We start from the raw sequence: 25,766 nt of genomic DNA on the forward strand, positions 1-25,766 counted from the left end.
ACTACTGTGGTATCTCTCTAAGCACACAAAAATGGAATATATGGGGGAACACATCGACTCTTCCACAGCTTTAAAGGTCATTTAGAATATTTGGTAAAATATAATAAACTGATTATAATCAGCATACTCATGGATTTTTACTTAAATTAGTTATGAACGCATAATCTTTCTCAGCTTAACATTGCCATTATGTCATGTGTAAAGCTATGGCTTCAGCTGATTCAGACACAGAGTCCTGTGGTTCGATGGTAATTTGTGTCGGGCGCACAAAGTGCAATTCTATCGTCAATAGAGCTACTATTGTCACAACAGATGAAAAATTACCATAGGATTAGACGTATTAGATTTACCAATGGTTAAACCAAAGGTCTAATATACATAATATCACACAAATATATTGATCTCGCAAGCACTGCGATCTGATTGGTCGAGACATGAAAGATACCGTAATATATTCAAAATATAGCATGTTTGGTACAGCCAAAGCTCTCAGCTGGAAATTTCACGCTCGAATTTCAATTTAATATTAAAAATAGCAATAAACAACATCAGCAATGGGTATACGACTCGTTTTTGACCACTTAATATGTTGTGAATTAGTCAAAATCTCGTGGGAACAGGATACAGTCACTGGGTGTGATTTATTCCATAATTATATCATATACCGTAGTAAACGGACATTGAGTTCACTGTTTTGAAAGGAAAGTGACTGACTGGAGCCCCCAAAAATGAAAATAAAAATGCATGCCATTACCCAATTTTCGGTAGGAAGTAATGACCAGAAACCCTCTTATCCTCCCTGTCTGTTCTCATGCACAAATGAATGCTGAAATACTTGATCAGTACTGTTCTGGTGTTACAATTTTGAACGTTTAGAATAGCGGTGATTTTTGTTTTAGCCTAATATATGTAACATGTGTATCAGTGCTATGTAAGATAGCAGAGCAGTTTCCAGTATTTCATTTTGATGGGTTTTATTTTGATGCATGCATTCGGCACATTTTCAATTTGTCTTTTGATTTCTGGTTTAGTGTCACAGAGAACACAAACACATACAGAGAGCCCAATTGGAGGTACATGATTAAATATTTTTCATTAACAGTTTGTAATTATCGCTGTATCTGCCTGTTTCAGATAGAATACGCCCTTGAGACACATATTCTGACTCTCAAACTTTTACATGTATTTTGGCCTACCAGTTGTGGAGGTTCATTTTTAACCTGATGGAGCAAATAAAGTTTTCACCAGCTTAGTTTTGTGAAAATCAGGAATTCTATTTTCCCCCCGTAGAGATAAACACAGGGATAGTGGCAGTTTGCAAATTTATATATATATATATATATATATATATATATATATATATATATATATATATATATATATATATATATATATATATATATATTATTTTGGGCAATTGTTTCTCTAGTACCTAACTTCGCCTGGTGACCCAAAAGCTCTATTCTTGCTTTTGAAAGAGAGTTGTTGATAGTTTGCTCGAGAAAAGTTGGAGCAGAATTAAAGGTTTTTCATTTTTGAGGTGTGAACTACCTACCTATTCATGTTTGTAAAACATTTTCATACATGAATACTTAAATATAGTGATTTGAGTATTGGGTCCGAATTTGTACTCCAGGTTTATTTCAACCCTTTTGAATCAAACATACATACTGTGAAATAGGCAACACAAACAGTTCTCATGGACTTAAACAGTATTGAGTGACTTTTATTCAGCAAAATTATAGTCTTGTTCCGTATCTCAATATTATTAGTTTTCAAGTAGAGCTGTCTACAAGTAACTTTAGCCTTATGTGAATCAGTGTTGAACAAACAGTCCATGACTTTGAATCTGTGTTTGGCAAGAAAACTAATGTAATTATCATTCATGGTTTGATTCACACTTTGAAGTATGAGTGGTTTGTCTCTTTTTACCCCACATTTTAGGCTGAGCTCATGAAATGTTTGATGCAATTATCAGACATGGGAAGACATCTAGCCACTGGAGCCTAACCAACAAGAGAAATAGCTTGTCGTTTTTGAATTGCAACTCACATTAAATAACTTAATCTGAGATGCTTGATGTCCTCGTCCAGATTACCAAATGCAAAATGTCACCATTCATAACAATTCCTTTATAACCACTGACCGGTATGGATGATGATCTGTCCATAATAATAACTGTATGAATTGAAAAATCATTATTTAGATTCCAAAAACTAAAACATTCCTTTATTCATTTTCCTGTCTGACATCATCTTTCTATTGTGATTTGCTCTGGCTGATTTATTCTTTTCTTTCTGTCGTCTGTTTCGTTCCGTCTCTGTACTTTGACCCTTGCCCTTAGGCTGGCCAACCAGAGACTGCTTCTTGTCGTGACCTTTGTACTTTGACCTATGCATTCTGTCCTGCTGCTTTTCTCGAAGCTCCGCTGGGTTTGGTACAAATTGGTCTCGTGGGGGCGCTCTTGTTATGGGTGTTTCATCAGGATCCTGAAGAAATGCAAAAGTAGGAGATACAGAATAGATTTGAGTCAACCGTCCAATCAATAAAGCTAAAAAGCAAAAATTAAACTGCAAATGAACACACTGTATCATCCATACTGAAATAATATGGATTTAAGGGCCAATAGCCGATACGTTTGATGATTTGTTCACTATTTTGTGTTTAAAGGGACAAAGTCAGCCATTTTTCATTAATTTTATTTGATGCAAGATACCACTTATATTGTTTGACCTGTTGAAAGATACTGAACAAATGGGTGACCATGCATATATTTGACCCCGGTTTTAGACAAATTAAATGAAACCATTGCGAAAATGAAATAATGGTCATGACCATTAATTCATTTTCGCGATGGTTTCATGTATCGAGTCTAAAACCTGGGCCGAATATATGAATGTTCACCCATTCACTCAGTATCTTTCAACATGTCAAACAATATAAGTAGTATCTCGTATCAAACAAATCTCATGAAAAAATGGCCGATTTTGTCCCTTTAATGTCAACCTAGGTATGTTCCTTGTTCAACTCCAAAAAGCACGATGAGATACCCAGTATTTACCCTGCCAACTCAGTCCGTACATGTATAGACTACATCACAGTAAAATACAAGGGTAAACAATAATCATGCATTTTTTTTACAAGCAGACGCTGTAGTGATGATGGCCATTTTTGAATTTCAAATATCAGTAAAAATTGAGTTTTTGTGTCTCTTGTACCAAAAGTTGCATGGTGACTCCCGATTTTTATTCTTCACTTTGAAAGAGAATAATTGAAAGTCTACTTGAGGGCAGTTCGAGCTAAAGCATAAACTTTTTAATTTTGAGGCACAAAATTTATTAGTTAAACTCACTCAAGCCCTACCCACCAATCCTAGCACAAACTATATGGTTGGCGATGTCCAGTGGCTATGTGTATAGTAGACAGATCTATACTGATACTGTACATGGGATAAAGGTTAGCTAGTGGTATTCTATAACTGTTACACTGTAGTCTATAATAGTTACACTGTAGTCTATAACAGTTACACTGTAGTCTATAATAGTTACACGTAGTCTATAATAGTTACACTATAGTCTATAATAGTTACACTGTAGTCTATAATAGTTACACTGTAGTCTATAACAGATACACTGTAGTCTATAACAGTAACAATGGAAAAATATCCAATGGACATATTCTCTAAACGTATTCCTAACCCCAGCCTGAACCACTGGCTTTTGAATGTTCAAAGGGTAAGGTACCGTTCAGTTTTTACGGCCGGGGGGAGGGGGGGCAAAATCCAGGGGGGGTCATCATAATTTTGGAATCCACAAAGGGGGGGTCATTGCTTTTTCACTGGTAGGAAAGGGGGGTCACCACATTTTCAAAAACATAATACCAACAATAAAGTTCACTTTATGCCATGGCCATGATCGACCCTCTTACCGGCGGGCTGCCTTGGCGGCCCACTACAATAAATATACATTATGTATTACCCATGACCCTCTTAACGGGCAAACGCCTTTGGCGGCCCACTCCAATTAGGTTTACTTCATGCAATGGCCATGATTGACCCTCTTTACTGGCGGGCCGCCTGCGGCGGCCCACTACAATAAATTGACTTTATGTAATACCCACGGCAATCTTACCGTAAAATTCCCAATTGAAGCCGCGGCTTGTATTAGAAACATTTTTGAGGGACCCCTGGGATCACGCACTGAATAATGGTAATGGCCGCGCATCTTCAGCGGCCCTGTCAAGTAAAGTCTACTTTATGCAATAGCCATGATCGACCCTCTTTACCGGCGTGCCACCTTTGGTGGCCCACTAGAATAAAGTTGACTTTACGTAATGGCCCATGACCCTCTTAACCGGAGGGCTGCCTTTGGCAAACCACTCCAATAAAGTTTACTTTATACAATGTCCATGGACATGAGTTGTCTATGGAATTGAAGTTAAAAATTGCCTTACAGTCGTCCTAATTAACAGACGTTCAATGGATGTGGCTGAGAAGTTTGTGCACTGGCATCGAATAAAGTGCGCCGCGTACCGGAGTTCAAATCCAAACCATGCGGGTAAATTTGACATATGGGTTTTGGTTATTTTTCAGGGGGGGGGGGGTCATCAATTTTTTTCGTCTGACAAAGGGGGGGGGGGGGGTCATCTTTTTTTCACAAAAAATGCAGGGGGGTCTATATTTTTTTGAATACCGGCGACAAGATTTTGCCGCCCCCCCCCCCCAGGCCGTAAAAACTGAACGCTCCCTAAGGAGGTGGGGATGGGGTTAGGGTGGGGGGAACCACTCCATTTGAAAATAAAGCATTACCTCTTCTTCTGACCATCTGTCATTCTTGCCATCAGAGAGAATTCTGGGAGTTGTAAATGGTCTGTAGTAAAATAGTCAAACATTTCGTTATTTTATTTTGTTAAAATCTTTCTATATTTAAAACAAGTGCATATATGTAAAGTACTGGTCAAAGCCCAGTGGTATAACAATGGCTATGGAGGTTTAAAAGTATATTGAAAATCTGGTGTGATGTAAGGAAAAGTTTTAACTGAGAGCTGGGACGTTCCAACTATGCTATACCGCGAAAATAGCACTGTTATTTTCACATCTTAACCAATGATTGCTGCATTAGCGCCATCATTAAACTGGTATGATGTGTTTGCTAGAATTGGCTTGGTCTTGGTGAAGTGAAGGACTACATTCAACTATTCTGTTAAACAGTACAACATAGTATTTTGTGTAGGACGAAGACAACTTCCTTAATGAGACAATACATCAGAAATTCTGGAAACAGTACTTGCCTTCTTGTAGACAGTTCATCAGCCGAGTCGTTATCATTGGCACCGATATCATTGTCATCGTATGTGTCATCGTATTCGTCATCATACATGGTATCATAGATGACGTCATATTCCTCAATAACCCGGGATTTCATGGCCTTTATGTCACTCTTATCTTCAAGCACTGACTTGTAGTTTTTATTCCTGAACAAAACAGCAACACAGAGTTCTATCACATGTGTACAGATAGGCATACATGTCTAGAGCATTTTCCACAAACAATTTTTCCCTCTATCTCCTGTAACTTGCACTCTTCATACATTTTCAATCATTTTTGTTCTGTCTGTCAAACAATGTCTTCTTTGGAATCCAAAATTATGTCGAAATGCCTAATCTTGAAATTGTTAAGACAACCTGTACATGTGCAGTGTCTGATGTTACCATTGGGAACCAAATATCAATGTGCATTTGAATTCATTTGGCCTGGATAAAATTGTAGATCATACACACTGATTTATGTTTGCAAGGTGAAGGTTTCATATTTTCACCCAAATTTTGCTCTGCCGAGTTTCACACATTATTAGTTAGGAAGAATTTATTTGCATCTAGCACTTACCGTCCTGGGAAGACTCTATCAAGCTATAGTGTGTGAGAAACAGAAAGTGTAGAGAGAGAATGTGTGTTTCTGTCTCTGTGTGTGTGTATGTGTGTGTGAGTGTGTGTGTGTCTGTGCACATAAACACACATTCATAGCCTCATGTATAATTGTGGGTATACATGGCTATAAACGTGGGTTTAACCCTCTGAGTGCTGTATTTTTTCCCACCAAAATTTCAGTGGAACATTTAACCAATTTTTATGAACTTTTCTGTAATTTTTCTGATAATTTTGGACCCAATGAACACAGCATTTGATTGGCCATGGTTTTTTATCAAAATTTTGGCAAAAATCTGACAAAAATTGACTTAGGTACATTTGATAAGGGTGAGAAATTGACTTTGGCGCTCAAGGGGTTAAGCATGAAAAGGTTTGTCTTTTGTTAACAGTTGACATTCCAGCTTGCACTGAATGCTGAGATGAGATTCATTTACATATTGACCAACACATCAACACCATACATGTACTGGTGAACATAAAAGAATGGTTCATCTATATGTCTGTACTGAGGACGGAATCATCACAGAAAAGCTATACATCTTAACACTTACTTTTTTCCCTGGTGAATCTTGCTTTTGTCGATTGCATCTTTGTTGAAGACATCAAAGTCATCGTTGTCGTAGATGTTCTGTCTCTGTGACAGGAGAGTGTGATCAGCTGTCTGTAGTTTCTCCTCAATGGCATCTCTGTTGGATGGAAACACGGACAAGGTGGTGACATCTTGCAGTTCTTGTAGTGGCAAGTGATGTAGTATGTGTGGGGTATGTATGCATTTAGTCACGCTTGTGACTGTGTGTTACTACATGTGTGCATTAGTATGCACTCATGCAACACAAGTAACGATGCCATACCAGGTATATACTCTGTCCATACACTCAAAGTCATTTAAAATTAAAGGACTTTCAAAGACTTGATTTAGCAATTTTCTAGAACATTTAGAGGTAAAAAAAACACTTTCTAGATATCATTTTTATGATTTATCGTTATATATCATTTTACAAATAATTTTCATGATATCACTACTGATCATCTTGTCATTTTTGAAAATTGTGGTTGGATTATCAAATTTCAAGAAGATTCCAGAACCCATCATCATTTTAAAGGACTTTTCCAGGACTTTCAAGAAGGCTACAAAATTCATGGGCTTTCAATGAGCGTGGAGATCCTGCATAAGACCTTTGGGCAATACTGGCTTAATTTGTGTTTTAACTGAGGTTCTTTCTGAATGTTATACTCAGTACATACTGTAGACGTGAATATTCATATGAAGTGTAACATTGTGGAAATGTTGTCTTTTCTGGCGGTGCAGTGTGATACTGCCCTGCATTTTATACAGAACCATACAAACTTAGCTTGAAAGCATATACAGTGATTGGCATTGAAAATAAAAAGTTCAAATCATCATGCTTTTCAAAATTCAGAACCCCTGTCACGCAATTAGCATGTCCCCTTGTCCCTGAAAGCACTGATGTTGGTTCTATTTGTGTAATCTGGATAGGGCATTTCAAGGGCATACCTTTTCATCCCGGGGACAAAATGTATAGATTAAACATACATACAGGTATGTATGACTTTAACCCTTTTCCTGCCAGACAGTAATAACTGTATCACTTCCCCATCAGCCAAGTCAGTAAAAAGCGGTATTGAGCCAAAACATGACGTATTTTCACCCACTTGGCTTGGTATGTTATAGCATCTTTTGTCCAAAAAAAATCAACTTTACAGCATTATGTTTTCAACAGCCTTCAAATGTACAGTATTATGTTAAAATACATCATATGGAATACGTTGTGTTTCATTAATTTTAACCATCTTGACCTGGTGGTGAAATATGGACTTGGCAGGAAAAGGGTTAACTGAACAGTTATACTTGAGAATGTTCATTTTCGTGTGTAGCCCATAGGGTGACTTTGGTACCAGACAGTAAACATCAATTAGATCTGTAGTCCATCTGTACATATTGATACAAAATGTAGAAGTCCCATTCTGTGGTGACATTATATTCAGAAGATGCAGAATTCTGCTCACCTTGTCATTTGTCTGTCAAGTTTCTGAAGTGCTGGTGTCAAATTATCTTCTAGTAAACTATTGATGACTTTCTCTGTGTCGAAGTTGTATTCTTCCAGGCACGTCTTCAAAAGAGAGACACAGACATTAATGGTTGTGCCTAACAGAAGTGTGCCCTACTATCTGAATTTGTTATCATTTTATTGAAAGGACAAGCTGATACTACAGCATATGTACAGAGCAAGGTATAAACAAAATATAAGGCGAAAAAAAGAGTTGAAACATAAGCATGAACAATGTGCCAAGAAAAACCACTGTTTCTGAAAATATCGGAAGGAAGACAAACTTCCCCGCCATACTGCTACATGAAGAACTATGACAGTTGTGTCACTAAAGTTTGGAATGTTATACAGTCAGGAACAAAATAAGCCAGAATGAAACACAGAACGTGGAGTGAAATCAGATGCCTTGTATTATTGCCATGGTGTACTGTGCCGAGTTTGACAGGAATTGGCTCAGCAGGCATGTTTGAGATACCTGCACGGATACACAGAAACACGAACATATGGAGCCCAATCTATACGTCCCCCTGAATTCATCCACGAAGACTAACAAAACATTTAAAGTGGAGTAACATCTGACAAAAGTGAAAGATTCCAATCAAAGTCAGTGGTTTGAATGCAACATCTGCTACTCACAATTATGAAGCCTTCTCCCAAGTCTGGCAGTAAATCTTTGACTGATGAGACCAGAGACTCTAGCTCCACACCAGACACTGTGGCTGCACACGCTCCTCCACCCTGATTGGTCAGATATTGAAAGAACAGAGAAACAACAAAAAAGACTCCTTTCAGAATAAAACACTTTGGTAGTAAACATTCATTTTGAGCAATAAAAAATCGCAAGTAGACATGTGCGATCTATGTGTACCACACTGTAGTTACACTGGTCAATTCATAACTCTTTGACTACGTTTCCATGGTTTTTTCTAGCAAAGTAAGACAGCAAAAAAGACATTTTAACTTCTTTTCTCCATTGCTATTTTTTCGCTATATCAAAGATATGTTTATTGGTCTACAACATGGTGAAACACACGGTCTCTGGCTAGTCACTGCAGAATGCTTGTGTCCAAAATGAACATGAAATGTTGACGTTCAGAAGTAATATCTGAAAATGTCCATGTTCATAACTTAATGTGTATCCAGACACAAAGTAAGTTGTTAACAATACCAATGCATGTAAAGCATTAATATTGTTAGTTGGAAAGCCAAATACAGGGTATTTTACACTTCTTTAGAGGGCAGACATATACAGAAACTTGATAAACACTAAAAACATTGTAAGGGATGAGTTACTGGGCCTTTAACCCTTTCCCTGCCAGATAGTATCACTTCCAAATCAGCTAAGTCAGTAAAAGCGGTATTGAGCCAAAACCATACGTATTTTCACCCATTTGGCTCGATCTGTTCCAGTAGCTTTAGCCCATAAAAATCATGTTTATAGTATCTGTGATTTCAGGGGCCTTCAACTGTTAAATTTTTGTTAAAATGCACCAAATGGGACATTTGTGCTTCACTAGCTTTAACCAACTTGACCTTATGATCAAATATAAACTTGGCAGGAAAAGGGTTATCATTTTTGACAATTGTAATGGTACACACTGTATATTTTCATTTGGCATTACAGGCACACCGGGTGATTATTAAAACCACTATTAAAGTTGTCAACAAATAATTTTACTTTGGTACTTTCAACTTACATATTCAGCATGGTAGGTGGTTTCGCATTCAAAATCTTCAGGAATTGTGTTTTGTTGTGCGCTGGTAGGGTTGGAGATCACCGCGTTCTGTACGGTGGGTTGTTCCTTGGCTGGGCCTTTCCTCTTCTTAAACATAGCTGTGGCTGAGTTCACTGCCTCCAAGATGAAACGTATGCGAGTTTCATCTCTGCATTGATGAGCTTAGGAAGTTATAGGTTTTCATGAAGTGAAGCAATGTCAGTGAGAATATGGAACTATGCAAGATGTCTTAAGCACTGGCTGTAGCGGATATGATGTAATGAAGTAGTAAGATCACCTAACTGATGACTGAATGCTGAAAAATACTGAAACCAAGGTATTACTTGTGATTGGAGAGTGGTAAGTTCAAGACCTGGGTATCAACATGGGTACCAGAGTCACTATCAAAGGATACTAGGGATACATTCTGCATGAAAATGTACCATAACCAAGAATGGAGGTATTTAATTGATTTTGAGACTCATGCGTACCGTAACTTGTTGTTTGAGCCAACAACAAGCCCAGTAATTTACTTTTCATTTCTTCTGAAACACAGTCTAGCAATGTATTCACTGCTGTGATTGAGTTTGTGTAAGGAGTGTTACACTATGTGCGCAAATGCTTCATGAACTATACAGCATGTGGAGGGAATGCAGTCAGGAAATTGTAACTACTTAGCTCAGTTATTCATCCACTCTACTTTCATGGTTGGGATTTAGTTGAGCGCTTTTCACTGTGGTGTCTCCACTAGGTGACTTGCTGCCAGACACTGTGAGTTTGAATCTGATAGACAAATTACTGAATTCTCCCTTGATAATTACTTGAAAAATAATGGTTATCGAGTCCTGCATTTTAATTGGGTTCTTCAGGTTGGATGATGAAAATAATCATACAACCTATCAATCAATCAATCAATCAATCAATCGATTACTATTGCAATGGTTGATGGAGGGCATACTTTTAAATACCACATCATTATGACAAATAAGGTCAAAGGTCAGCTTTGTGTTATAAAGGATACATATCACCAGTGAGTTGTTGGATCATTTCAACGTCTTCCTGTACACTGTGCATTGTGTTGTACTGACATAGGAAGTGTTTCTCTGACAGCAATGAACTCATCACCTGTAGGTAGTCTTCCACATACACTGCAATGACTTCCTGCTGGCCACTGCAATGCAGGACAGGGAAAGCAACAGTACATAAATTGTGCAACTGAGTGATCACTTGAGGGCGCACTTCGAAAGTGCGCATCTTATGATTCTTGTAGTCTACCTTGACAAATGGACTGAAGAGTATGAGATATCGATAGAGAATATTACCTTTTGGTACCCACATACAAAATATTGAAAACTGGTATCAGTTAGAATACCATTACAACTTCCCCGATGCTAACTTGACACCTATTAACGCCTGTTAATCAGATGCGAAAAGCGCCACCTGTATGCATTTCGCGGCGAAGTGTAAATGAAGTTAGTTTGCTCACAGTATTAGTTAATGAGGGGATTATTGACGATGAATTTTCTGGCCAGCATTATGCAATGCGGACCTTGATATGCTCACCCTCAAGTCTTCAACACGATACGGACTAAGCTTATGGCTGACCCTTACCTCCATGGGTTGACCCATGGAGCTAGAAAAGGACGTCTCTTCTTGGAGGATGTCACAGTGATAAATCGATACCGGTTTTGGCCGTGCAAAGCAAGAGTACATTGGCACCTGATTATGTGTACCTAGACGTGTATAAATCATCAGATCCGTTTCTAGCTCCATGGTGTAAGACTACGACTTTATTTTTGACTGACTGCACCAGCGATGGTCCGCATCAAACAGTACTACAGAAGAAAATTTACACCGCAAATTTCCATGGACTCTTTTCCATTTTTTTTTGAAATCACATTACACCTGCACTGAAGGCTCACTTCTCAGCCGTAAAACATTAGTTAAAGCTAGGTTTTCATATCAGTGACGTGTGCATGTGCGCAATTTTACTGTTGCTAAAGAGTGTCAATCGTCCTTCTGTGAATGCTATGTCCGAGCATAGCATCAATAACTTGCAATGTCTCTTCCTACCTCCATGAGTAAAGTAACATCCCCGGAAGATTTTATTTTCTGACATTTTGATCCTGCATACCCTCTGCTTGTTGACAAGCAATGAAGCTAACGAGCGTCCTACTGTTCACCATATCCTTGCCCCGAAAACGACTACGAGGCAGATTATGTCAATTTTTCAAATTTCCATGTGAGAGAGTGGATGTAATCAGATAATTTTCTGGAACTACCAGGCTATGATCACCTCATCCAATCATTACCCGTTTTCCTAACGATCTCTTGATATTAATTTAGTGTGTCATGATCAAAGTTTCACTTTATTACAATGCTGAACTTCTTTTGAGAAACTTAGAAATAAAGATCTATTATTTTTGCCATGTGTACACGCCAACGAGATGCTATTGTTTAGCAGGAGCGGAGATTAAACCCAGTGGGTCATGGATGCCTTCTGATCTGAATAAAACGTTTGGTATCTTTAGAGCGGCAGTGTTTAACCATTAAGGCACGACTTTGCACAATTTTTAAATATCGGATATTTACTATCTAGTATCGAAGTTTGACGATTTCGGGACAAGTATCGATACTAGACGATACTAGAATGAACTGCGGTTGTTCCATGGGAAGCCACGTCTGTGAAATCGACGATATTTAGGATACCCGATATTTTTTCGGCGATTTGGGGACTCTAATATCGATACTAGAAGATACTAGAATTACTTGCCCTGTGACTCGGCACGCTGGATCTGTGAAATCTCCGATATTTACCCGATATTTATCGGCGATTTGGGGACTCTAATATCGATACTAGATGATACTTGCATGACTTGCCTTGTGCCTCGGCACGCCGGATCTGTGAAATCTCCGATATTTTTCGGCGATTTGGGGACTCTAACATCGATACCAGACGATAATAGAATGACTTGCCTCGTGCCTCGGCACGCCGGATCTGTGAAATCTCTGATATGTACCCGATATTGATCGGCGATTTGTTGACTCTAATATCGATACTAGACAATACTAGAACTACTTGCCTTGTGTCTCAGCACGCCGGATCTGTGAAATCTCCGATATTTACACGATATTTATCGGCGATTTCGGGACTCTAATATCGATACTAGACGATACTAGATTCAGTCAAATCGCAAGTAAATATCCGATATATATCGGATATTTCACCACCTCAGAGTTCTGGTCAAACCCGACTTCCAAGGACTGACTCTTGCTTCGATACTAGACGATACTAGATTCAGTCAAATCGCAAGTAAATATCCGATATATATCGGAGATTTCACCACCTTACAGTTCTGGTCAAACCCGACTTCCAAGGGCTGACTCTAGCTTCGATACTAGACGATACTAGATTCAGTGAAATGGCGCGTAAATATCCGATATATATCGGAGATTTCACCGCCTCACAGTTCTGGCCAAACCCGACTTCCAAGGACTGACTCTAGCTTCGATACTAGACGTTACTAGATTCAGTCAAATCGAGCGTAAATATCCGATATATATCGGAGATTTCAGCCCTTTATAGATCTGGCTAAGCCAATCTAATTTCGATATTGTATAGTCTAGTAGCCGTAAATATCGGATATCATATAAAAGTGAAATGTCGCCTTGTCCTCTGTTTCACACAAACGAGATCGTCTTTGTCCGACAACCGTACGGAAGTTGACCGGGCAATTCATTTCGCAATCCAGTTTCTTCCAGTGATTCGAAGTGTTTTTTTCACAAAGGAACAAGCTATAAAACTTCTCGACCAGTACAGCATAAATAAAAAAACAGACAGACAAATAGCTAGATACATAGATCATGTGGGTGGATAAATAGATTCTCTTTGTGACAGCGACTGTGTATGAAGATAAGACAGAGAAGATACATGTAGATAGACAAAGAGACGAAGAGAAACAGGGAGCAAGGAAGCAATCATTGTTCGCCGCGTTCGTTCAGTGAAATTTAAAATCGACGGAGGCTACGCTTCACAAACAGGACTAAAATACCAACATTTATGTGGAAATGGAAATTTATATATATATATATATATATATATATATATATATATATAATATATATATATTATATCCCTTACAGTGATGGTCACAAAACTGTTTCAGCTTTGTCATTTTGAAGGCATGTCTGCAGTAACATAGGATGGGGATTACGATATTGGAATTGGTTGCCTTTAACTCCCATTGAGAGATATCCTTGTTTTCGTGAAAATTGTCTTCCTTCAGTGACTGTCACTCTCACTGTGTTTTTATCTTAGGGGGACTTTTCAAACGTAATGTGTACCACCGGTAAATTGCAGTTTGTAAGCACTGTTCAAAAAATGAACGCAGTCCTCGCTTCTAGCGTCTATGCGGCTTATGCTGGCATAATTATGTTTATCTAATTTGAATAGCGAGTTCTGTAAAAAGCATGCGAATCACTACCAGAGGAATAATTTCGACACCTCTTCATGCTCCATGACTCCATCATGAATGTCCATCAAATGTTGTTTCAACAAATTTTGCAATGTTTTGATGCATTATTTAGACAAAACATGATCTAACCTTTCGCCAAGGGCATTTGGCGAGAGATAAGCAGCATGGACCACGTGATCCACTGCCGTCCGCAGATAGGATTCAAAATTATGGTGAAGTCACCGTGGTTTAATGACCAGCTCGTAAATACCGTAGTCATGAGCGTTCATCTTACACTTTACACCCTTTGATGCAGCAAATACTGAGTCCGAATCACCAAAAATTCAAGTAAATCAAAGTCCGAACCGAAAACCTTTATCTACGACTGAAACTTAACATCATTCCGTTCGAGGCCCGCGGCCCCCTCATTATCACCGGCATAAAAAAATCGGCGTCATCAAGGGATTCTCAATTTTACAATTTTTACATACACTTGATTATTTAAAAATTGAATTCGGTCTCCACTGCTTGATGTAAATGTTCTGCTGGGAGTGTTTGAAAACTGAGACAATCACAATTATCGCCAGTGTTGTTTGCTGAATTAGCAACCTCAAGAATGGTACAAATTTTCATTTGATTTTCTCCTGACGGAAGTCCTTGTCTGATTCAAAACGTTTGATAAAACGATTGTGACTGGCGAGGCTACATCAGGATGCAATGCACTCGAGTCGAATAGAACATAGACAATGTCTCTGTTTTTTCTTGTGAGGTGGGGTGAGGTAAGGTATACAGCTGCCGCTATGTCGTCATAAGTACGGACCGAAAGAAAATAGGAGTTATACTTGTAAAATATAAACTTTAGAAGCAGTCAAGTCTACAAGCTATAGAAGTTGAGCGAAGTCTGCACGCCATGGTCATTCCACTCGCTTTTGTGGATGACCGTGCTTACGTCGTTCGACCATTTTCAGCTTTTGTGCTATAATGAAGCGTCTTTTCAGTTCTTTTGTACCGATGTCGCATCGCAATTGCCATGTGGTATCAGAATTCGAAAATACCACGAAACCATAGTCCCTTGTAGAGGGACTGTGACGAAAATAATATTCAATCAAACTTTACAGGAGAAATAGTCGCCGTTTCCATACACTGCCTTGCATGCAAATGCTGTTCGAGTCGTTTGATTTTGGTATTATCGATGTGTACGTGATTCACACCTTCCGACCGGCTTAGCATATTAACTAACCCCGAAATTTCGGGGTTGCATACATGGCTAGTTAGCATCGGCGAAGTTGTAATGTTTACTGCATTAGGCCGAAAAAAAAAAAAATGTGCTGTTCCGATAACATGGTTGTCAAAAATAGGGTAGGTAGGTAGGTCGGCAGGAATTTTTTTTCAAAAATATTTTTAGGCAGGTAAAAAAATAAGGTAGGTCGGGTTATCGGAAAAGCACAATTTTTTTTTAGCCTTACCAAATTCTGAATGAAAACCATCTATACAGTAATGCAATGAACAACAGAGTATAACGAAGTTTTACCAAGGTCACTCCACAATTGACCGTGGTTTTACCTATGACATTGATGCAATAGAAGTTCACTTTTTGCACACCCCTGTGATGGAAACATGCTCTTCATGTCTTACCTGTTATCCAGCATTGGTTGCAAGCAGCATGTAGATACAATCAGGTGACAGAGCTTGGCCAGGGATTTCTTGGCTTGAGATAGTTTAGATTTCAATGTAGTGTACAGACTGCAAGGACAAAGCATTCATGTCAGAGCAACACCATTGCGGTAACACTTGAATGGACATTTCAGTGCTTTCCTACACTACTTTACAGGAGAAAACACAAGAGAAATTCCGTAAAAAGACCAAAAATTGAAAGCCAAGTTTACCAAAACTCGTACTTGTGGCTATCTTTTGTGTTTGATCATGATACTTCTGAAAGTCAAAGTTATTACCACACAGAACCTCATTATTGAAATCTTTGTTGCTGCTCGCGAGGGTTTCTACTATAGTCAAGTCAGAATACTTTTATCACAGAGTAACAGCCCTTTCACCCCCCGTTTCCTGTATACAGGTCCAACTTTACCACAGAACACAATGGATTTGGGACAAACCATGGTGGTGAAAGGGTAAGCAATGCAGTACAAACAGTCACCATTATTGTACTTTTATGTTTTTCATCAGGACTGGAGGGGCATGCTGGTAAACAGGACATTAATTGTTGTTGGTTGCTGTGATATTTACCTTGGATGATCTGCTTTCCTCTTTTTCAGAGATTTTTCAACCTCGGGTATTATGATTTCATAGAAATTTGCAATTCTGTGGGAAAAAAAATAAAAAATTAAGAACAGAAATCAAAAAAGGTAGAATGAAAAGAGGAAATAAAATAAACCGTCAAGGTTATCAGCTTCTGTTCTTGCCAAAGATACTTTTAACTGTATCGATGGATACACAGTCCACACCAACACTCAGTCATACCTCAATGTCTGGATTTTTGGCAGTAACATGTACTACAGATATGTAAATTTGTGTTTGAAAGCCCTACACAAAGTTTACAGGTGATTCAATCACTGGGGCTGATGAGTAGATACCAAAATATCATCTTTATGGACATGAATCTAACGCCATGACATTAGCGAACATATACGGTATGTACCACCAACACAAAGGATGACGTACCATCAATAATATAAAATGTTTGTGATAATTGCAGTGATCCATAAGTTTGATATGCAAACATACAACATTTATCATTATCAAATCTGACAAAAAATATACATGTTTGTACATGTCTTCAACAGACTTTGTCTCTGGAAATGAATCATTACCTGGAGACCAGTGTGTGTTGATGCAGTACCCTACACGCTGGTGGGTAGATCTCTAGGAATGCAAGCAGGGTCAAACCGATGTCACACAGGTAGAATACGATGTCGCGAAACTCTTCTGTGCTCAGAGAATCCACAGTTCTGATCAGAAAAACGAAAATTCGGTCAGTCGAGTGTGGCATATTTGCCTTGAAGCTGTCACGTTGTTGATTCAAAAGCTAGTAGGATAGGAATCTCTACAAGCTGTTATATTGTTGAGTTGATGTTATGATGCAGATGAACAAAACCTTGCAAAAAGCAGAATGGCGTGGATGTTATGATGAAAATCAATATACTCACAATGATAAGAATTAACAATGCAAAAATTTTCTATCCTCTGCAGCTTGTGACCTCCCCAATTTTTTGCCACAAAATTGCGTTTTTTGATCTAAATGGAAAAACAGTCTATGAAATTAAATAATTTGGGGAAGGAAACTCGATTCCCAACAAGTTTTAACCTTTGTCATTGCAAAGTACAGAAATGATATTAATATTTTATGTGACAGTGTGATTTGCTTTGTTGAAATGACGTTAGAGGTAACTTTGTACTCACTGCTTAGGTTTGGATGTTATTTTCTGAGGCTCTGTCCCAGTGTCTGATAGCCCACACTTGGTCTTAATACCATCAAATACCTGTAACAAGCAAGTCAAAGATATCGACATGTACAATGAGATGTGTTTTTGGTTAACGACACAAATTGCAGCAGAACTCTACAGTATCTTTACATTTAAAGGACGCACAGCTCTAACTTTTGATGGTTTTTTGTAAATTTTATTTTTTATGTCTATTGCAAGTTCTTGTTCTACTCTCAAGACCAAGTTGACACCCAAAAACTATTATGCTTGTCAACAAAGTATGTAAATGTGTAAAATGCACCGTTATTGCTCACATTTGAATTCCAGTCAGGACCAGAAATCACTTGTATAGCAATACAGTCTACAAATGTACTGTCTCAGCTGACAAACTTAATACTGTGTATGTAGAGATGCTTTGGAAAGTAGAACAAGAAACCATAGTTGACAATGATTTACAAAATGCCACTATCTAATCGCCATCATGTGATGTACAACATCTGCAGTGGAAATCTCTCTCAAGTGCGTGTACAATCACCATTCTCTCTGCATTCACCGTCACAAAAGCAAAAAATTCGCTGACGGTCACAAATTTCAACACCAAATGGACACTGCCTACCTGAAGGAAGGTGGGTACAATGTCGCCAAGGTCATCTTTGTACTTGGGTTGCTGCGTGAAGATGTTTGTCAGCATCTTGTTCAAGAGGGCGTGGTTGCCTCCGTAGAGTACACAGAGATCAAACAATTTTGGAATATCAAAGAGGAAGTTTTCGTAGATGATCTCACCAAAGGCACTCGGAGTGATGTGATGTTCCTGAACAAAGTGCAGAAAAAAATAAAAGGCTTGGAGCATGATTTTCATGGATGACATTGGATTAACATGTTGGAGTGTGACGGGTGGAATATATTTAAGATGTAGTGTAGTGTGTAAGTGTAAGATGTTATGTAGAGGCAAAAGTGTCCATGTGTCACTGATGTATATTTTAGCAATGGTGCCCCAATGTCATTGATCTAGACTATATATGGGTAACAGCACCCCAAAAGACATTGATGTACCAATCTATGGTAATTGGGCAGCAGCCACTCCAATGTCATTGATATGAACAACAGTGCCCCAAATGTCATTGATGTACGAGTCTATGGTAAATTGGCAGCAGCCTCTTCAATGTCATTGATGTATATGGGCAACAGTGCTATGAATTTCTTTGATGCATATAGTATCTGGTCAACAATGCTCCTAAATATTATCCATACGTACTTACACACTTTATTTTGGCAATGATTAGAATAGTACAGTTGCACTGGTGCCATGGAAATGTGTGATTGTATGACGAACAAGGAAGACATCATCATTGATCCTGACAGCCTGTCCTTACCACATCAACCCAGTTTAAAACTGCTCCCTGTACTACAAGTGTACAATTTCTATGATGTAACTTACCTGGGATTCTTTATGTGTGGACATTCTGAGGAAGGTCATAAAAACCAGCCTGTGAACAGATTTTTGTTGCTCCATGGCAGACTGTGGCAACCTAGTCACGTGATCAAACATCCTTGGAGCATAGCGTAAGTAGGAATCTAAACACTGATGTAGTGAATCATCAAAGAGAACCTAAAAGAAAGAAATATGTTACAGTTTGTTTGAGGGCGCATATTGTCAGTTGGATTTATTCCTCTCCTAGAAGCTATTTGTGGTTTATACTTATAATCAGAGCCAGTGTGATGGTACATTGGACCTTAGGTAGTATATGCACTGTGAAAGCAAAAGATTTAAAGCTTTTGTTCAAACTAGCCTCAATTAAACTTTCAGCCATACTCTTACCAAATCAAGAATAAAATCCGGGGTCACCATGCTAAGTAGAGAAACAAATTATCCAACATTTACCTATATTTATAATTCAAAATGGCCGCCATCCATGTATGGGGAAAAAATAAAAGTTTCAATTTTCAAAAGACTAAGAGGGTGAAAATTTGTCTTACTCCAAGAGCTTTAAAATGAATCCCCACAAATGGTAGATCAGAAAAGAATTGTATTATTTAGGAGCTTTCCGTATCTTTCCCCGAGGCACTTTCTACCGTAATGAAATGCATGTGCAAGATATATTTCAATGACATGTCCACAGGCCTTGGAAGGGTTCATGACATGGCTTACACAGGGTACATCACAGAGGTCAAAGTTCACATTTCTTCAAAAACTCACCTGACACCAAAATTTCTGATGCGATTGGTGAAGCAGCCAGTGGAGATCTTCCTCAATGTTTGATAGTATGTCAATCCATTCCTCCAATGATGCTGCATCATTAATATCATCAGGGGGCGGCTTGTACTTGAGGAAGTCGACCTCTTCAATAAATTTGGGATTCTACGAAGGAAAGAAGATAATGAGGTGAGTTAATTGTCAAATATACTTACTGTGAATTTACTACACGCCCTGAGAAAAGTGAAAAGTACAAAGGGGAAGTTTTAGACCATACTGAATTATGTAAATTCATATATTGCCTCCTATATCTACAAAAATGTAAAGTCAATTTTAGTTCATATATTAATGATCATGCATATTAGTAATTCTTACTTCACCTCTCGAAAAAGTCTAGGAGAACCCTACTGCGGCACATTGAGTTTTGTTGGTTAAATGGAAAAAATTAACATTGTTTTCAATATTGCAATGAACATTGAAAAGAGGTTCACTGTAAAGAGCATCACTGAGTTGCTGTTGTTTTTTCACTCTGAACACTCATGTAAACCCCTTTATCCTGTCAGGTGTGTAACCTACCATCTGATAAGTCAGTAAAGTGCAGCATTGAGTGAAAACATATTGTATATATTAACCTAATTACTTACTTGGCATATATGTCATGGTGGGTCATATCAAAAAATATGTTTACAGTACCTATGTTTTGAGAAACCTTCAAATGTTTAAAGCCCCAGTAATGCTAACTTTTGATGATAATTTCAACATTTTTATTTTGAAAGTGAACCATAATTCTTTGTTCTTCTCCCTAAAGAATGTTGATATACAGAGTATCAAGCTTGTAAACTCAGCCCATATGTGTGTAAACTACATTGTTATTGTTGAAAAGGGACTTCTGGTCCGGACTAGAATTCAAATGACAACAATAACAATGCATTTTACACATATAGATGCTGAGTTGACAAGCTAAATAGTGGGTGTTTCAACATTCTTTGGGGAGTAGAATAAGAAGTTGCAATTGATTTATAAAATAAAAATAATGAAAAAATCATCGAAAGTTAGCAGCACTGGGGCTGTAAAGTCTCTGTTTACAAATGAAATATTAGTCACCCATGGGATATGCTACGCTACACTGGTTTGGCCAATTTGAACTGATAGTGGCAGAATATGGGTTAAAACATAAAATAAAGATCTAGCTTGTCTTGTTGATGGTTGTTCTGACAAAATGAAATCAATAAAAGATAGACTGTGACGAGTAATGTGATATCTAGATGTGCATGTATATCTGCTTTCTTGAATTCAAAATTTCTCGGGCAGGTTTGAAAAAAAAATATTTACTTTGCAATATTTGTTTCAGAGAACAATTGTAACACTGCCTACAATCTTATCTGTATTTTCCCTGAACTGTGTCTATCACCATGGTAACCAGCAAAACTTACCAGAGCCTCCACCTCCTCAACTCTGCCACCTTTCTTTGTTTCTATGGTGATGTATTGTTTATCCAGAGGTGTGGCTGGTGTGCTGATTGTTGCTATGTTACTGGCCATCTTTGTCAATCAAGGAAGGAAGCAGAGTCCAGCAACTGTGAAACCTGGTGATAAAGTAATGTTAACAAAGTCAAAAACTATACCTTTTTGTTGTTGTTGTCAGTTTCTATTAATCAAGAATTTGGTTACCTGGCTTCTTGGCACCTTGTAACATTTTTAGGAAGCTGCTGATAAAACCTCAAATATGATTAACCCTTTTCCTGCCAAGTCGGTGAAAATTATTATTATTATTAAAATTGTTTAAAATGCACTACACGTACGTCTCAGTGCATTGTACATAGCTGGATAAAATAATTTAAAAGTACAACCACACAAGAAAAATAAAACAGAAAATTACACATAAAACTGAGTAAAAAGATGGGTTTTCAAATTGCGCTTAAAACTATCTACACTTCTGGCAGTCTTAATTTCAAATGGCAAATCATTCCACAGTAAGGGTGAACATACTGAAAACGCTCTCTGTCCATATGTCTTGTTAAAATTGCCACGGGGCTGGGTTAAACATAATTTGTCACGTGATCGCAGGTCTCTAGCTGGTACATATAATTCTAATAAATCTCTCAGATAAATAGGTGCATTTCCATGGATAATTTTGAATGTTAGCAACAAAATTTTAAATCTGATGCGAGCTTCTACCGGTAACCAATGTAAATCTTTGAGAACGGGTGTGACATGATCGAATTTGCGCGTACGAGAACTAACCTCGCCGCGGCATTCTGCAGACACTGTAGTCGTGCAAGTTGTCCTCTAGGGATACCAAACAAAAGACTGTTACAATAGTCTAAGTGGGACGTCACAAATGCATGGACTAGTTTTTCAGTTGTAGATCTGTCAAGAAGTTTACGAATTTTAGCTATTCTATGCAAAGAGAAGAAACCATTTCTGCACAACATATTGATATGGTCAGACATGCTACCGTCCCGACTTAAAGTAATGCCAAGATTTCTGACTGAAACTGAAGGGATTATGTCGCATTGACCAATTCTCAGACTGTCTAGCTTTGTCACATCAGATTTTAGACTTGATGAGAAGTGAATAACTTCAGTTTTGTTGTCATTTAGTGCAAGCATGTTAGATTTCATCCAGCTGCGGACGTCGTCAAACACAGAGTTCAATGTTATTCCGGATATCGTCAGGTCTATTGCAGATGACATAAATTTGCGTATCGTCCGCGTATATCATGCAATCAATCCCAAATCCGCTTGAAATTCGGTGTAGCCAGAATCTAAGCAGCTGGTGACCGTTATTCTCCCAACCCGGTGGAAATCGGACCCTTTTGGGTACCCCCTTTCCTGCCAAGTCGACGGCACTACGTTTGCTATCCCCTGTGCCTTTAGGGGTCATCCGAGGAGAGGTTTTCTGACAAGGAACGCCTTTTCCCCTCGAAATGGGTTCGCAGGGAGTCGATAGACAGGGAAAGGTGCAGAAACCTGTCCGCCAGTCCCCCACACCCGGGGGGGCTGGGTTTTTTTTACCGCTTTTTAGCGGACTTGGCAGGATAGCATGGTGACGTTTTCTGGCGGAGTTGGACGTACTTGGCTGCCTGGCACTATAGAGATTGCTGCCGAACTTGACCAACTCGGCAATGCTAATCTGGAAGGCTACCTCTTGTAAACGACTTGGCAGATATGCCGATGGTGCGAGACGAAAGTCACTTATTCAGTTGTGCGTGACTGAAAATGAGAACGTATTTTTGACGGGACGGCTCGACTTGTTCCTCCGATGGAACGGATGTGAACGACTCGGAAATACCATTACAAACTGGTGTCCGACGTACTAAGCTGGGCTTCAGCTCTGCAAGTTCAAGCCAGGCAACGTCCTTCACCGCCTTGGCCGTGCCATTCAATGGACGTAGCTTTGGATTTTTTATTTATTCCATCGTCCGAAGTATTGGCTCTGGTTTGCAGGCAAACGTATCCTCTTGCCGACGCATTGGTAACTACGTACGCTGTTTGCGTACAGAGAATTCATAAGGTCAATAAGGTCAATGTGTAGTCTGCTACGGGGATACCGCCTGCATTTAGCAAGGACTGCTTTTGTTATGCAAACCAGCTAGCAGTACAATATGGCTGCCAGGCATGTGGACACGTCGATGGCTAGAACAATGGAAGCATATTGCGTTGCACCCGTGCATCGCAAAAGTGAACTGAAGACTTGGGTGTAGTGACTGGTTATCACTGGTTAGCTGCAGCCCAAGCCTTGTCGGTACAAACCGGTACCTGACTGAGGACCACTCGATTAAGTCAGTAATGAACGGTAACACTCGTAAACCAACTCCCAACTGAGCTGGCTAAACTACGTGAAGCTGTGCTTCAATGGCTCAGCCATGTCGTTAATACAACGGCAAAAACGTAGTTTTTGTGCTACACTGCCAAGTCGTTGCAGGTACGTATTCAATTGACCCTACCCTGGGGAAACAGGACAGGTTTGCCGGTGGTGCTCCACCCCTAGCACGACCCTCAGGGTCTCTGACTAACAGACGAGTGAGGTGATGTTTGTGCCTAGCGGACGTGCGTAATACTGAAGGAGTTTATTTCCGAAAAAATAAACATGAAACGGCAATAAAATGACGCACTCCCAGGGGCAAACAAAGCCGGTGACCTCAATTTTTTTCTGCAGTAACCCTTGAGCTCCTTCCCCTGTCTACGGGCATGTTGAAATTATCGAAGTCTAACACGTATAAATACGGCTAAAACTACCCTGAAAATGGGCGATTTCTGCCAAATGCCTGGCAGGATAACATGCAGGAGAGCCAATCTTTTGCAGGCACATATTATGGGGCGGTTTTCTACTGACTTGGCAAAATAACGGACAAGGGCGCTCGGCAGGAAAAGGGTTAACAGACCTACATGTACGGTATATCAAACACGTTAAAAATAAACCTATGATATAGCTTTCAAGTATTATTCTGCATACAGTACTAATCCTTTGTGAGTGTCTACTTCTTCTATCAGATACATTTATCACGTCTTAGCTCCATAAAGTATATAATGTAGTAATTATACTTATTACATGGATTGTCATGAACCAGCAAATTCACTGCTATGATTTTTGCCATCTTAAACTTGGTGGCGACCTACTGCCTGTGACTGCGCGAGGACTACCCGGGTCAAGTGCGGCCTTTGCAAGTATGTAATTTAGTTATATTCCAATGTAGCAACTTACATCAAGCATAAAGTGCTAAAGAGGTGGTGGAATTAGTAACCACAAGCCCATTTTCCATTGATCTTCTTTTGCAAATCCAAGCACAACTCTGTCTCACGCATTTGCCTTGATGCACACTTTAAATTTTCCCACTTGAAATTAACCAGTACAGAACACGGTAAAATTCGGACTGATGAGGGTCAATTTCACAAGAAACCTAGTGGGCATCGATAAATTCGTTCGCATCTTTGGCAACTTCAAATTGACGACTGTTTTGCTTTCAGATATTCGGTCTGACGGCACAACAAAGTCATCATACGACAGCAAACTACACTACTGGGAACTCCTCGGAGATTTCTTTCGGTCCACAGCTGCAGTACGGTAAGCCCGAGGTTTAGCTGTGTGGGTGCATAGCTATGGTATTTCAGGTGGGATTCCTGCCTTTTACGCCGGCTGGTTTTGACTTTTACGATTTTAAACCCGGAGTTAAAAATCGTCAAAGTCAAAACCAGCCGGCGTAAGGCAGGAATCCCGTCTGAAAACCCATAGCTGTGGTCCCACAGCTTCTCGATGTTTTGCCAGATTTTCTGGTTTTGCCGTCCGACCCAAATACCCAGGCAAAACCTCGAGCTGCTGTACTGCAGCTATCAGGTGTACCATGGAGGTAGTCTCTTCCTACCTCCATGGCTGTACGGACCGTGGTCGAGTGAGCCTTGCTGTACGAACAGGTAGCAGGGCTTACTTCATGTACGCTACTTGTTGCGAATGAGAAAAAAATCCTTTACAACTACAGAAGAACAAACACTGCTTCTCAGCCCTTCTGGAAAAAAATCACGCAGAATTCATAAAACGTACCTTTACTTCGCCAGCTGTCTTCGTATGACACTCAACGGAGTTACTTTGATTGCGAACGCTCGTTGCATTTCATGTTGTAAGAGCTACCAGAACTTTTTCCGGGTCATACAATGCCTTGTGGGTAATATTAAGGTACCCTGCCGCAAGTGGCGCTGTTACACGATGAAGAATTTTGCTAAGTAGTGCAGTGCAGTGCAGTGCAGGGCATACCATACACAGCGTTTGCCAAGAAGAAACCCTGGAACACATCTTCTTTGAGTGTAACTATAAAAAAGAATTGGTAGAATTGCATTTCTTTCTTTTTTTGTCGGAAGACATAATATTGAAAACGATACAAATATCATAAGATTAGCAAATGCAGGAATTGAAAATGATAGCGATGCAATAGGCATATCTGTACTTTATCACTTCCTTTGTAAAATTCACAGTTTT

General features: G+C 39.1%; 1 protein-coding gene across 1 annotated transcript; it reads right to left on the minus strand.

Moving 5' to 3' along the window:
* Window positions 1–1,689: 1,689 nt before the first annotated feature.
* Window positions 1,690–25,441, minus strand: LOC139130181 (activating signal cointegrator 1 complex subunit 2-like). The gene is made up of 17 exons (XM_070695922.1): window positions 25,335–25,441; window positions 21,228–21,379; window positions 19,798–19,959; window positions 19,039–19,209; window positions 18,217–18,411; window positions 17,578–17,657; window positions 16,989–17,126; window positions 16,405–16,479; window positions 15,799–15,906; window positions 10,731–10,880; window positions 9,692–9,878; window positions 8,631–8,732; window positions 7,954–8,057; window positions 6,477–6,611; window positions 5,290–5,472; window positions 4,808–4,868; window positions 1,690–2,489 (listed from the first exon to the last, which is right to left on the minus strand). The coding sequence occupies exons 2-17, from the start codon at window positions 21,333–21,335 to the stop codon at window positions 2,217–2,219; spliced, it is 2,232 nt and encodes a 743-aa protein (XP_070552023.1). The 5' UTR covers window positions 21,336–21,379; window positions 25,335–25,441; the 3' UTR covers window positions 1,690–2,216.
* Window positions 25,442–25,766: the final 325 nt, after the last annotated feature.

Source organism: Ptychodera flava, chromosome 3 (assembly GCF_041260155.1).
Source record: "Ptychodera flava strain L36383 chromosome 3, AS_Pfla_20210202, whole genome shotgun sequence".
NCBI classification, from domain to species: Eukaryota; Metazoa; Hemichordata; class Enteropneusta; family Ptychoderidae; genus Ptychodera; species Ptychodera flava.